A 13,007-nucleotide genomic window follows, 5' to 3' on the forward strand; every position below is an offset into this window, starting at 1 on the left:
ACAGGAAACAATATTGACTTCATTTCAAAGGGCCTAATACAGAGCTCGGGCTAGGTTTCCATTGGTTACTCTCACACCATACACACAGACACACCCATTAGCCTACACATGAAATGAATAGATCGAATGTGACATACATTTTTGCAGTTTTATTGAATTCTCCATGTGGTCTATATTAAAGGGCACTTCATCTAATACTTTCATTCTTAAAAGTGTAACTGTATTAAAAAAAAAATTGAATTTGGCCTTTACTGCTCTAGCCAATATAAACTCATTGAATAACATTCATAAATGTCAAAAAATACCTGTAAACAAATTAATCATAAGGAATAAGGTTTGGAAGCATTTTCACTTTTCATGTATAGGCCTATACCGTTAATCTAAGCTTTAAAATATTCCTGATTTGTGTGCTTTCAATCTTAGTTTTGGATATAAAACTCATAGGTTTACACAGGCAGCCTAATTCAGATTTTTGTTCTAACAACCTGTCTGAACATCATTCAAGGCACACTACCTCATGCCCTTATTCAACCTGATGACTTGAGAGAGAGCAGAGGGAGACCAACAGGTACCATCCCTCTTTAAGATAATTAGCTAAGCAATCAATTAGTCATTGTACACCTGTGTTTTCCTAAAGCGAACTCCCCTTCCACTCCACACGCTCTGTCAATGAGGCCAGTGTGTATGGATGGACTTCTAATCAAAACAATGTTTATGAAATGACCATCATGTGAAATGTAATGAAACATGCGATCAGCCCTGGTTAAAATCAATGCAAACATGTAATGTCCGGGGATATTCGCAGGTAAGAACAAACTATTGTCTATATAGTTGACGGTCAAAAACGGTTTAATCTTAATAGTTGTAGGCTTAGGCCTAGTATTTCCTTATATATTAATTGTCAGAATACAGGCATGGTGCACACAGAGAGCCAGTAGCATGGCTCATCTCTCCAGTGTTGATGGTTTGCCAACAAGAAAACAAAAGAGAGTTGGGGGCTCGCTCACTTTTAATGAAGAGATAAGTTAAGCAGAAAGATATTGGACCTGACAGATCTGTAATCAACAGATTACTTATACAGGACCGTATTACACAATGGAGAAGAGGGGAGCAGGGAAAGAGAAAAAAGGGGACCACCCGCCCTTCTTCTCTCTTTCCCTTTCTCTCCATAGTTCAGCTGTTAAAGCGCCAACCAGTACATTAACAATCACTGAGTGACCATTCATTGCCACTCTCTCCAGCTCCAAACTCCCCATCAACACAGTTTCCCTGTATGGAATGCTCTTGTCATCACTCAGAGAGAAACTGTACCACCATCATCGGTCAACCATCATGGCTCCAGAGATGAATCTGGGCTGATCTGTCAAACTGCGGTTTAGGAGACGCTCACCAATCGAACGCAGTAAGTTACTGTACTTTCTATTTGTGTTTCCTAGCCTGGGAATCGAGTCTGTTTTTGCTTTAGCCAACTCCTCTCTGTGTTCATTCATTGCCATGAAGAGTTGGCTAAGGAACTCTTAAAGTCTAGYTCCAGGCAATGTGTTGTCTAGACCTTTTGGGGGAAGGGACGGGTTGAGATACATGTGAAATATTATAGTCAATCAGATTGGTATGACCAGTAATGTCATTCATGTTCATACATTATTGTGGAGCATTATTTAATTCAACCCAAATGGCAACCAAAATGTAACCATAAGTTGTTCAAGCACCATTCAGTACAATCAACAATCACTGAGTGACCATTCCATTTTGACTTCTAAATATTTGATTGTGTTTATTTTTGGCACCACTTATGTTAATGACTCAAAGATGGAGGCGTGGAGTCAAAGGATTATATGGGTAAAAATAGCTGTGTTATTATTATTATTATAGGTAGCCTAAGTCATGCTATGCCTCCTTTCCCTATTTCTCCGTAAAGCTGGTAAAAGAAGCCCCATTTATAAAAGGGCATGTTGTGACAACACATGCTGTCTGGCATCTTCTTGTTGGCACAACAGATATCTTCTGTACTGTTTGTATTTACTTCATCTGTCTTAGCAAGAAAAGGCTGGGTGGTTCTCAGATCTGTTTGTAGTCTTGCCAAATCATATGGCATCTCAACACAGTTTCCCTGTATGGAATGTTATTTTCATGACTCAGAGAGAAACTGTACAGCCATCATGGCTCCAAATATGAATCTGGGCTGATCTGTTAAACTGTGGTTAAGGAAAAGCTCACCAATCAAATGCATTAAGTTACTGTACTTTTATATTTGTGTTTCCTAGCCTGGTAATATAGTCTGTTTGTTCTTCAGTCAACTCCTCTGTGTGTTCATTGCCATGAAGTTGGCTACAGAAGCACCAGGCTATGTGTTGTCTCCACGTTTGGGTGAAGGGACGGGTTGAGATGCATGTAAAAGACTATAGTGAATCAGATTGGTGTGTATGACCAGCCTCACTCATGTTCACACGGTACACTATTGTGGACCATTATTTAGATCAACTTAAGTGACGACAAAACTGTAACCATAATATTTTGTCACTTATGTTAATGCCTCAAAGGTGTGGAGTCAACAAAGGATTATATGGGTTTAGAGTGAACAAAGCCTGTCGGTCCTGGAAAGAGCAGCGATTACGTAGCCAGACGGGGACTTCTTGATTGACTTGGTCATGATTTCATAGATTGACTGGATGAGTTTTCTAAACTTATTTTTGGTATTTTTTCCTGTTCTTAAAGGTAGACAGCATTCCCTTTTCATAGAATTGGGTCAGAAAATGGACGTCATTGTGTTTCTATGAACCAATGAATATGTTAGGGTAATGTACAGGAAGTCAATGTTCCAAAATATTTGCTATCCAGCCCTCTAAATGCCACTAAGAAATTCCCATAAAGTACTGTACTGTTGAATGACTCTTTTGTCTTCTTTATTGAACCTCTTCCTTGCAACATAAGKTTACTGAATTTCCTAGACAATTGGCAATAAYGTATTGGAATGTAACATAACAAAGCATGACTTTCATTCTGTCCTGTAGACCTATCATTCATTCATTGTCACTTATCCTACATAGTTGTACTATAGTGTGGTGGTTAAGGGCTATCTCTACTCTCCCCTTGTCAGGTGAGAACCTTGATGACTCTACTACCTGTGGATGAGGATGCGGTCTACACTATCTCTCTGTGGAGGAGAAGGGGAGGGCAGGGGCCTGAGAGCCCGGGTAGGCAGGATGAAGAGACTGCTGTGCCTTCGACACACCCACCGTGTGGACGTCCTGACGGACATGGAGCCGGGGCTTTGGCTGAGGCGCTTCCAGCTGCTGGACACAGAGGTCACTGAGGTGAGTTGGTGGAAAGGTGATGTTTGCCCTTTCGTTATAGCTAAGGGCCAAAGAGAGTGGCGTGGGTTGCATTGAGTGTCAATGCGTAGAGGATCAAAGGTCTGTCTGACTCAGTATTGTGTAAAGTACCTATCAAATGGTAATGTATTAATTTAGGAGGTTAGATTTGGTGGCATGGTGTTTCCCCCTTCCAGTTAGGTAAAGAGTTGCTTGAGTCTCTGTGTAGAGGCTGAAGGGTTTTGTCTGACTGATACCCTATAAAGTTATTGTGCATACACATTTGAGCAGTCAGTTAGCTTGGTAGCTCCATTAAAACCATATAAATATTAGACCTACAGGGACTTGGCAAGTGAAACCAGTGAGTGGGAGCCTCCTGAATATGACATGAAAACACTTTTCTTGTGTCAGAATATCCAGTTGCCTTACTTTGGAAGCTTCCTCTTACCAGGATTGATTTATAAGAGCCTGACATCTCCAGTGACGTCAGTTGCAGAGCTAGGGTTGAGATTTATAGGGGCCAGCTTTACTGTCTAGGTTAGGTTACTGCGTAAATGGTAAGAGGGAGGGGTCATCACTGTGCTGTATAACAACTGTCATGTACCTCAGTGTGCGGTGGTTTTACGTCAGAGCAGATGTTGTTCTCATGTAAGGCTGCTGCTTTTGTTTCCTTTTTCTTCAGTAGTTTGTGTTGTTGAACACAGTAGCTATTTTGACACTGAGGAGGAAGGAAGTCCACCAGGAAGTGTCTGTCACTTCTGAAGCGTGCTGGTTTTAACATGCCTCTTCTGATAAGGGCTATCATTTGGACATGTCCCACAGTTGTAAACTGTATTTCATACCAACAAAAATATTGTTCCAAAAAGACAGTTTACTCATGTCATCGATTATACAAAATCGAGATGAATTTGTTTTGAAGTCATCTAATCGGACAATTGTTGTGCGTTGTTGTGAATTCACTGTGTCTCATTAACGTTAATTATTCACCCTGCCCCCTCGGCTACCCCTCTCATTCTCTTTGTGCCTCTGGACTGGCAGAGTGTGGCATTGGAGGGCCATGGTTCAGATATTCAGAGGAGAGAGGGGGGGGGGGTAAAAAACTCATTAAGCAACAGTTACCCATTCTCCCCTTTTGAAACCCAATGTTTGCTAATGAGGGGGGTTTATAATAGAAACCGCCATTGATCAAACGCCATCTGCTGAGCTAGAGATGGTTGACACTTTATCATTGGGCGATCAAGGCGCTTTCTCATTGGGACAATTTAGGGATAAAAGTAGATTAGACTACAGTGACAATTTTATAATCAAGACTGTAAAAATGGGACCCGATGRGTCTCGAGTGGTACTCAGAATTAAGGAGAGATGTTGGGGGTAAGGCCCTGCGATAGACTAGTGTCCTGTCCAGGGGGGTACTTGTACATTAAGCTGCCTCACGCTACAGAAACAGGAGATAGGATCCTGCTATATGAGCTGTTCGTTCTGGCTCGCACAAGCCAAGGCTATAAGAACATTGGGACTATAGAGCTACTGTTGAGCTCAACAGAAACCCTACATGTTTCTCTTCACCAAATGATAAATATGGTCTGCTTCTAAGTCATTTTGGAACTTTCAGGCAGCCAGTAGAAAAGGACAGCAACAGGTGACACTGGCTTGGAACACTCAATAGGAACAAAACAGACTTGTTTTTCTGTGGAATTTCCAACCATGCCATACCTCTTACAGACACCATGGTTTGAGAGCAGTCCTGAGAACTGTCCCGACTGGATTTTAGAATAGTGTCAGTAAGGTATGAAGGAGATACCAGGAGCAGTCACATGAGAAGCACATTACAGGCCCATGGTTCTTGCCTGAATAATTCTCTCAGAATTTTCTCAGACTCAGAATTCCCAAAACATTCATACTGTACCTAAGAATAGAAAGTGGATTAATGCATTTAAGGAAAAATGAAAAATGTTCCCTTTATGGCTATAGTAGGCCTACAGTAATCAGACATATTTATACCTACTAAGATGGTGCAAATGTTTGTTTATTACATTGTTTTAAATTATTTTAATTTGCTAAATAATCCAAAAAACATTACAAGTGTGAAAGTTGTGAATGACATGGCCTGTTACCGTCAGTTTGTGACACTGCTATCACCAAATCTGTTGACGTAAAAGCCGTGGTATCGAGATTCCCGCCCTGCCTTCACCTGTCCCGCTTCACGCTTCGCGCTCAGGTGCAATCAGTCACTGCGACTTGACAGAAACCTGCTGTCGCACAGCCACCACAGCGAAGCTCACACAGACAGGCTGTGTAGCGGCTAGGCTATCGAGTTTGAAGTCTGCTTAGAAGTATATTCATCTATTAATGTCGTTTGAGTTGATACAGTATACAAAATATACTCTATATTATTATACGAAATTCAGATATGTTATTTTGGTCGGATCAGCGACATCCCAGGTAATTTGCGGAACTAGGCTACTGGCCATCCAAATACTTATTTCGGTCACTCACGGATTACTTCATTGGAATATCAGTATCTACCAGCAGCAAAACAGAAGAAATGGCTCCCTAAACTACTGGAAACTTTACCTTCTTTCATCAACTGAAACGACTGGGAAATATGGGGAAATGGCGTTTGTCAATGGTATTAGTTTTACCTTTATTCATTGCTTACTGTACTTCTTTTGAAATGTCTCTGTTCTTTTAGGCTACTTGGTCTACTTTTGTCGCATACAATCAATTAATATCACAGCCTTTTATCCTGTGAGATTTTACTATAAAAATAAAAACAATAGCCTAAAATAATGAAACTTCATAATTTTCAAATAATTAATACATTTACTGACAAAGCAAAGAATCAAAATTATTATTATAGGACCATATTGTGATTTTTCCTGCTAATATTATTTTGTTTTCCATATAGTGTAATCAAACTTTAACTCATATTGGTTTCAAGATTTCATATTTTGGTTTTTATGTAATTTTTTGATTATTTTGAAGGTGCATTTGTGTGTATGTGTTCACACACCAGACAGGGACAGAACATTGAGGGTGCCTATTGGTCCAGACCAGTGTACCATGGAGAGTTWTCAACAAAACTTGCATGTCTGGCATATGGAGGCCACCGATATGGAGGGCACAGTAAATAGTGGCTTTTGTTCTCGTTCCCTCTGCAGCCAGCCAGACTCCATTAGGTGTTGTATAATGACAACAAAACAGTCATTTGGAGCCTGGAAATGTTCTTTAYGACAGACTATGGATATCGACAGGCTTTTAGTGGCTGTGAATAGCATCAACCAGAGACAGATATAGGGAGAGTTTGGACGTTGCCATCTATATGACTCAGATCCAATATGTCTGACCGTGTGGAAACTTCCTTGTTTCCTCATCCTCTATTTATGGCTTGATTCTCCATTGTGTGTCAGTGGGATACTAGCTAGAATCTTCACCCTAGAAGTTATTATATGGAATTCATGGGCTCTCTCCARGGACTGAGAACTGCTAGATGTTACTGAAATKTGTTACTCTGATTTTGTTACCGACGTGAACAGAACTCAGAGATACTGAGAGGTACTGTAGTGCTCTCCAGTGCATGGGTAGGCAGGCCCCATGGATACAGTGAGTTCTGCTGTGTCTAAAAGCTACAGGTCTGGGTAGGGTCTTCTGTCTACCTACCCAGTCGGGTCAAAGTCTAGGGGCTACAGAGCTGGTAGCACCACACCCTACCCACTCTACACTGCCCTATCAGTGAAACTGAAACYTGATCCTCTGGTTACATGGTGAGGGTATAACCTCTGTCTAGTCTATGGGATGTTGGGCTAATATGGGCRATGTGGATCTCCTTCTGTATGTCAGGAAGTGTGGATGTGTGTCAAATGGCACCCTATTCACTATATAGTACACTACTTTTGACCAAGGCCCATAGGGAATAGGCTGCCATTGGGATGTACCCTTTGTGTGAAATGGTGTTTGGTTGGTTTTAACACCATACGTCGGCGTCTTCTTCAAAAGAGAAGGAAATGCCATCGTGTTTTTTTGCAATTGTATTTATTTGACCATTTTAATAGCACAACTGAACAACACATGGATGCAATGCATTTAAAAAACGTTGAGGAGAACTTAAACGTATTTCCATTGTGGTTCTCTTTGATGGAGATTGAATATTATCTTTACTTTGCGCTGGGTGATGGAATGGGAGTTGATGTAGTATAGCTTGAGTGGAGGGAGCAACGATGTTGCACATGTCTTGCTAAAAACGTTCCACATTTTAGACATACAGGTCTATAACTAGCAATTATACATTTCAAAATGTATAATGTGCTCTCATACCAGTCAGATGGGATATAATCATACAGTATAGTAAATTCCACTGTTGCTGAAAACATGCCACACATTGACATTTAGGTCCCTATACATTGTGAATGTATAATATCTATTTAATGACGTCACATACCTGTTGCTGTAGAGGCATGCAGTCTAATAACAGGTACCTCTGCAGCATTTAAATTTGCGTAGATGGATGTCTAGCTAAAAATGTGCCACACGTTTTACATTTGATCCCTTAACATTGTGAGATGTGCAATCAATGTTTAAAAAGCTCTCATACCAGCTGCTAGACAGACTAATTGATGCCTCTGCAGTACCTGCATAGATTGAACTGAGAATTCTATGTTTGAAAGCAGTATCWGTGGAACGGTGCTATTGACGTAGCTGTGCTTAACCTTCTCACTTAAACTGCTCATTGCCTGAATGCTTTGAATGTGAAGATCTCTACATTTGACTGGTGGTGTTTGTGTCACAGAGCACGAGGAAAATGTAGGCCACTTCACTGCAGTTGAAGTTGAACGTCTATGTGAATTTAGTAGGACCGGCAAACCCATTTTGATTAATTCTGTGTGTTATGGCACTTTTGGCTAATGTCAACAACCCTTAATGTGCAATTACTATTCTATTGAAGTCTCACCTCCACTCCCTTTGTCTCCCACCAGGACCCAGTGCAGGAGTGGGGGGAGGAGGTGGAAGAGGGGGCCGTGTTCGGCATAACGCTATGTAGGGAGCCTGTGCTCCCCAGCCCCTCCACCCTGGACCCCTCAGAGCCTCTCACTATGTCCCAGTCGACTCCATCGGCTTTCAACTTCATCCAGTACCACACAGTGAAGGTAAAAGCACTTTGAGAGAATGAATGATCAGAGAGAGATGTGGAGAAGGACAGACTGGGGATAGACAAAGGACAAGAGAGGTGGAGAAAGGGAAAGATGTAGGGAGATGGAGACAAGCACTTTGCGACAACTGCTAATGTAAAAAGTTAATTATGAATAAAGTGGATTTGTATTTGATTGAAGGTGCGTCGGTTGAAAGCGGGGACCCTGGAGCGCCTGGTAACCCACCTGCTGGACTCRGAACACCAGGAATCTGACTATGTCAGAGTGTTTCTGTCCACCTACAGAACCTTCACCACCACCAACACACTCATAGAACTGCTCTTCCAGAGGTGAGACACAGAATAGGATTTCATGGTGGTTGTTGTTTTTTGTTGTTATTCAGAGCAACATGCATTTAACCCAAATGTAATTCAGTATGTGGCACTGTGCTGTTGCTCTTCCAGAGGTGAGATGGTTACACAGATTATATGATGCTATGTTACTTCTGAATGTTTTGTGATATGATCATGTATTTAGCAGACACTTACTGTTAAGATAACTTTTATATGCATGTGTTTTTGTAAGTGGGAAAAGTCATTGAAAACAGTTGACTAAAGACATCTTGTGAAGTAAACCCTTGAGTCTTGCCTGGAGTCCTTGGCCTAGATAGGACCCATACAAAATGACCTGAATTCTTATCAGACTAATAACCTCTGACTAACCTCTGACTAATCTCCGAGGCTGCACTTTGGTTGCACCTCTTTCAACAATATTTGGAAGGCATCTGGCATGATGTAGGACTACCAGTCWAATGTTGTAAGTCTTTCCTAGTTTGAATAATTCAGTTTCACCCCATACATATTTGTGTGATGTTGTGGGAGGCGACAGTCACTCAGTTATGAGTTTGCCTAACCGGTTCCTAATTACCTACCACATGACGGGTCCAACAAGAATGTCTAAAGACTCCTTTTTAAAAATGCTGCCTCATAGGTTATTYATAATATTTTATGCAAAATAAAWRATWWAWAAAACTGAGGTTTTCCAGATATCATAGTTGGAGGATTCCTGGATCTCCTGYTTATTYSCTCACGATATCCAGGAATTCTCTAACTGKGATTTCTGGAAAATCTGGGAACCTTATTCTGTGATAATATTGTATTGAACTTTTCTGAGCTATCGACTAGTAAGACCCTTTACCAGTTCAGTAGTTAGCCTTTTACTGGAGTTTAATGCTATCTGCTTTGACCTATGACATTTAGAACCCTAGAGATAATGATTAATTGGTTGTTAAKCTGTCATCCTCATTTCTGCAGTGCAGGTAGCAACAGGCTTCCTTAAGAAACTGACGTCACCATATGCTAGCCCCAGGGCACATGGATTGTAATKGACAGCAATGGGCTTTCCGCCGAAGGTCAGGTCTCTGTAGTTTATATGTTAGTAAAGGGCTWCTCTTGCTTGTCAGATTCATGGTRTGGGAGGAGAGTAGCAGAGGGMCAACTATTTCTTTGACAAAGACCATGTTGGTCAAAACATTGCTTTGTACCCCTAAATCCCTTGTAGGAGCAGTAACCATTGAGGAAACATTCAGGTTTTTTCTAAGTACTGCATGTCTCTATTTCCATAGGGATGATATGATTGCCAACCTGGACAACACAGTCTGCCCAAGGAGGTATGAGGAACTTCACTCTCTCAACTACTTCTACAATGTCTTCTTACCATARAACACCCTTGATATTAATCACCCCCCTTCCTCCAGCACCCTGGTGCCCCTGATCAGAACCTGGCTAGAGGAACACAAGGAGGACTTCAGGGAACCCCCTCGGCACCCCTCCCTGAGGCTGCTCTGTTTCCACCTCCGCCACCGCCTCGCCTTCCGTCGCCTCGCACAAACAGCTGAGACGCTGCTCAAGAAGCTCCAGGAAGAAGGTTGGTAGCATTCAGTAAGGCAACGCGTAGAAAAAGTTTTTCAACAGAAATCAAACTCTGGGTTTATATTGGACAATGTAGGTAGTACTCGCTGTATTCTAAGTTTTTTTAATCCTACCCTTTCTCTCACAAGCAAAAAACTAATCCTACCTCACCAGTAGAAGTCTTACAAGTTGTGAATTTGCTTATTTTCTTCCTGATCGGCATTAGTCTGCATCAGTCTTCAACCAATAGATAATAGTGATTGTCAGCCGAAGAGGAGGGGTAGGAGAGGAGGGATCAGGGAAGGAAAGTACCGAAGGAGGTGACTGGAGATTTATGGACTTCCCTGTCATAGAGAGTGGCAGAGCAGCTGAACACTTGGACGCTGTAAGTGTTAAACATCTTTATGACCCAACCCTTTCTGTTCAATCACTCCGCATGAATGACAAGCTTACAAAGTGTATTTCCCTCCTTCCTATGGGACCTCTTCTCAAGGTGGTCCCATTCCAGTGCCTGGCTGTGTCTGGTCTCAGCGGGACAAGAGGAGAGCCGCAACGTGGCCGCCAACCTCCGGCGCCACATCGCAGTTCACTGCTGTCACCAACCGGGTCATCACCTCCCTGCTGTGCTCCTCGTCAACTTCTTCCGATCTTGTCTCCTCATCACCCCGAGTCTGTCTACGGCCCCTAGCTCCCTCCCTCCCCCACACACCCCGACCCTCAGGGCCAGGGTGATAGAGCGGTGGTTTTCGCCATAGCAAGGTCAGCAAGTCCAGGAATGGTATACATAGAACATATATTTATCTAACATTTTGAGAGCTTTGGAGCATGTTTAGCATTGTGGTTGGGTCCTGCCCTCTGTAGGAGTGCAGAATGCTGAAGAACTCCTCCTCTCTGAGAGCCATCCTGTCAGCCTGCAGTCCAACGTGTGTACTGCCTAGAAGAAAGGCTGGGCTGCCGTCAACAGGTGAGATATGCAGAGGCACGGTAGCAGGTTTACATTTTTGTCAGCCAGGGTAAGTTCTCAGACCAACGATTCTCTACTTTCTGAACTGAAAACCACTTGGAATATTCTTCTTTGAGTGGGAAAGCAACCCTGAATATGGTGCTGAGAATGCATACTGCACATTTCTGAAAACTGACAATTACATTTTATTTAGGGATTGTATGGCCTGTTTGACCAAACTGTGTGGACGTTCCCGTATGTGAACTGTGTTCCTGACCAAGCACGAGAGATTCCTGGTGGAGGCTAAGAACACAGATAGAACCCAAAGAATAGGTAGTGGTTAGAGCGTATTGGCAGTACCAAAAGGTGGCGCTGGACGATCCCCGAGCCCTGAAACCAGAGGTTAAAAATCTGTAAATTGGACATGGCAGTTATCCATGTTACACGCTGGCGTCAATTGTAAAATAAAGAAATTTGTTGTTAACTCGACTGCCTAGTTAAATAAGGTTCATTAAAAAAAATAAACACACTAGAATGGACACCACCAGTGAGTTCAAACAGTAAGAAGCACCACTTAAAAATACTTTTTCCACCTGAGTAGGCAACATTTATGTTCTGTTCCATAGCATTTTTTTTCATTATTACATTTTGGTAATTTAGCAGATATGCACTTATCCGGAGAAATTAGGGTTAGTGCATACCCAAGGCGATGTTGACAGAGTTTTTCCCTAGTCAAGCTCTCAGGGATCCGAACCAGCGACTTCCGTTTATGGCCTACCTCTTAACTGAGAGTTGTTGCGTATTGCGCCAACTATGACTGAGTATTGGTGTGTAATACCGTATATTGATAGGTGTTATCATAATCGAGAGTGGTACACTTCAGCAGCAAAAGAGCACTTGTCCTTTATTACTTTGGCACACACATCAATATAGTGGTCATGATATCGTGATCAGCCACTGTCGGTATTCATACTTATGATTCCACTTTGTTACTTAGTGTGGCTTTTGTAAACGGCCCATCATTAAATGGTGGCGTATTCATATGATGCAGTTCGGGCTGTGGGCACACTGAGTCACACGTTTGACTGAACCCAACCAAACGCCTCCGGGCGTAAAACTAGCAACATCTATTACCAGGCGGGTGACTTGGTATGTGTTTGATGCAGGAAGCTGGGTGAGCGGGAGGAATGGCTCATAATGGATGGGATATGGAGTTGAAAACTGAGAATGTATTAAGCACATGTAATTAGTATGCGTATGGTGGGAAACCAGGTGTTTGATACAATTCCATTAATTCTGTTCCAAGCCATTATATGAGCCGTCCACCCATTTAAAGTACCACCAGCCACGCACTGGCTGATTGTCTAAAGAAGGGTGTGTGCTTGGGTTTAATAGGTGACTTCATCTCACAGCCTTATCCCATGAACGGGGACAAACAATCAGATGACACCAACCCCAAAACAAGAACTAAGTAAGTTATTAATAAACTAACCTATGTCTGCACAAGGAAGTATTCATAGAACAGCTATTTGGCTTGCTATGATTGGCCCCACCCATCTCAATATCAACTCCATGTACTTGTTAGCCCAAAACAAGTACGATTTGCAAGTAGTGTGCTTGTGAATAATTGCACGCTATTTCAAGCACTCATGTGTTAGGAACTTTATTGATTCTGGTGATGGATGGCAAAATTGGGCATATTGATTTTTCCGTGCCC

At 42.1% G+C, this 13,007-nt stretch overlaps 1 protein-coding gene across 1 annotated transcript; it reads left to right on the forward strand.

Moving 5' to 3' along the window:
- Positions 1–641: 641 nt before the first annotated feature.
- On the forward strand, positions 642–11,311 carry LOC112076226 (ral guanine nucleotide dissociation stimulator-like 1; the record flags this gene model as incomplete). Its single annotated transcript, XM_024143080.2, has 9 exons — positions 642–805; positions 1,242–1,402; positions 3,098–3,314; positions 8,285–8,455; positions 8,639–8,787; positions 10,062–10,106; positions 10,194–10,363; positions 10,879–11,075; positions 11,209–11,311. Coding segments are annotated over exons 3-9 (1,021 nt in total), but the record flags the coding sequence as incomplete, so codon positions are not given.
- Positions 11,312–13,007: the final 1,696 nt, after the last annotated feature.

The sequence above is a fragment of the Salvelinus sp. IW2-2015 genome, unplaced genomic scaffold (genome assembly GCF_002910315.2).
Source record: "Salvelinus sp. IW2-2015 unplaced genomic scaffold, ASM291031v2 Un_scaffold3635, whole genome shotgun sequence".
NCBI classification, from domain to species: Eukaryota; Metazoa; Chordata; class Actinopteri; order Salmoniformes; family Salmonidae; genus Salvelinus; species Salvelinus sp. IW2-2015.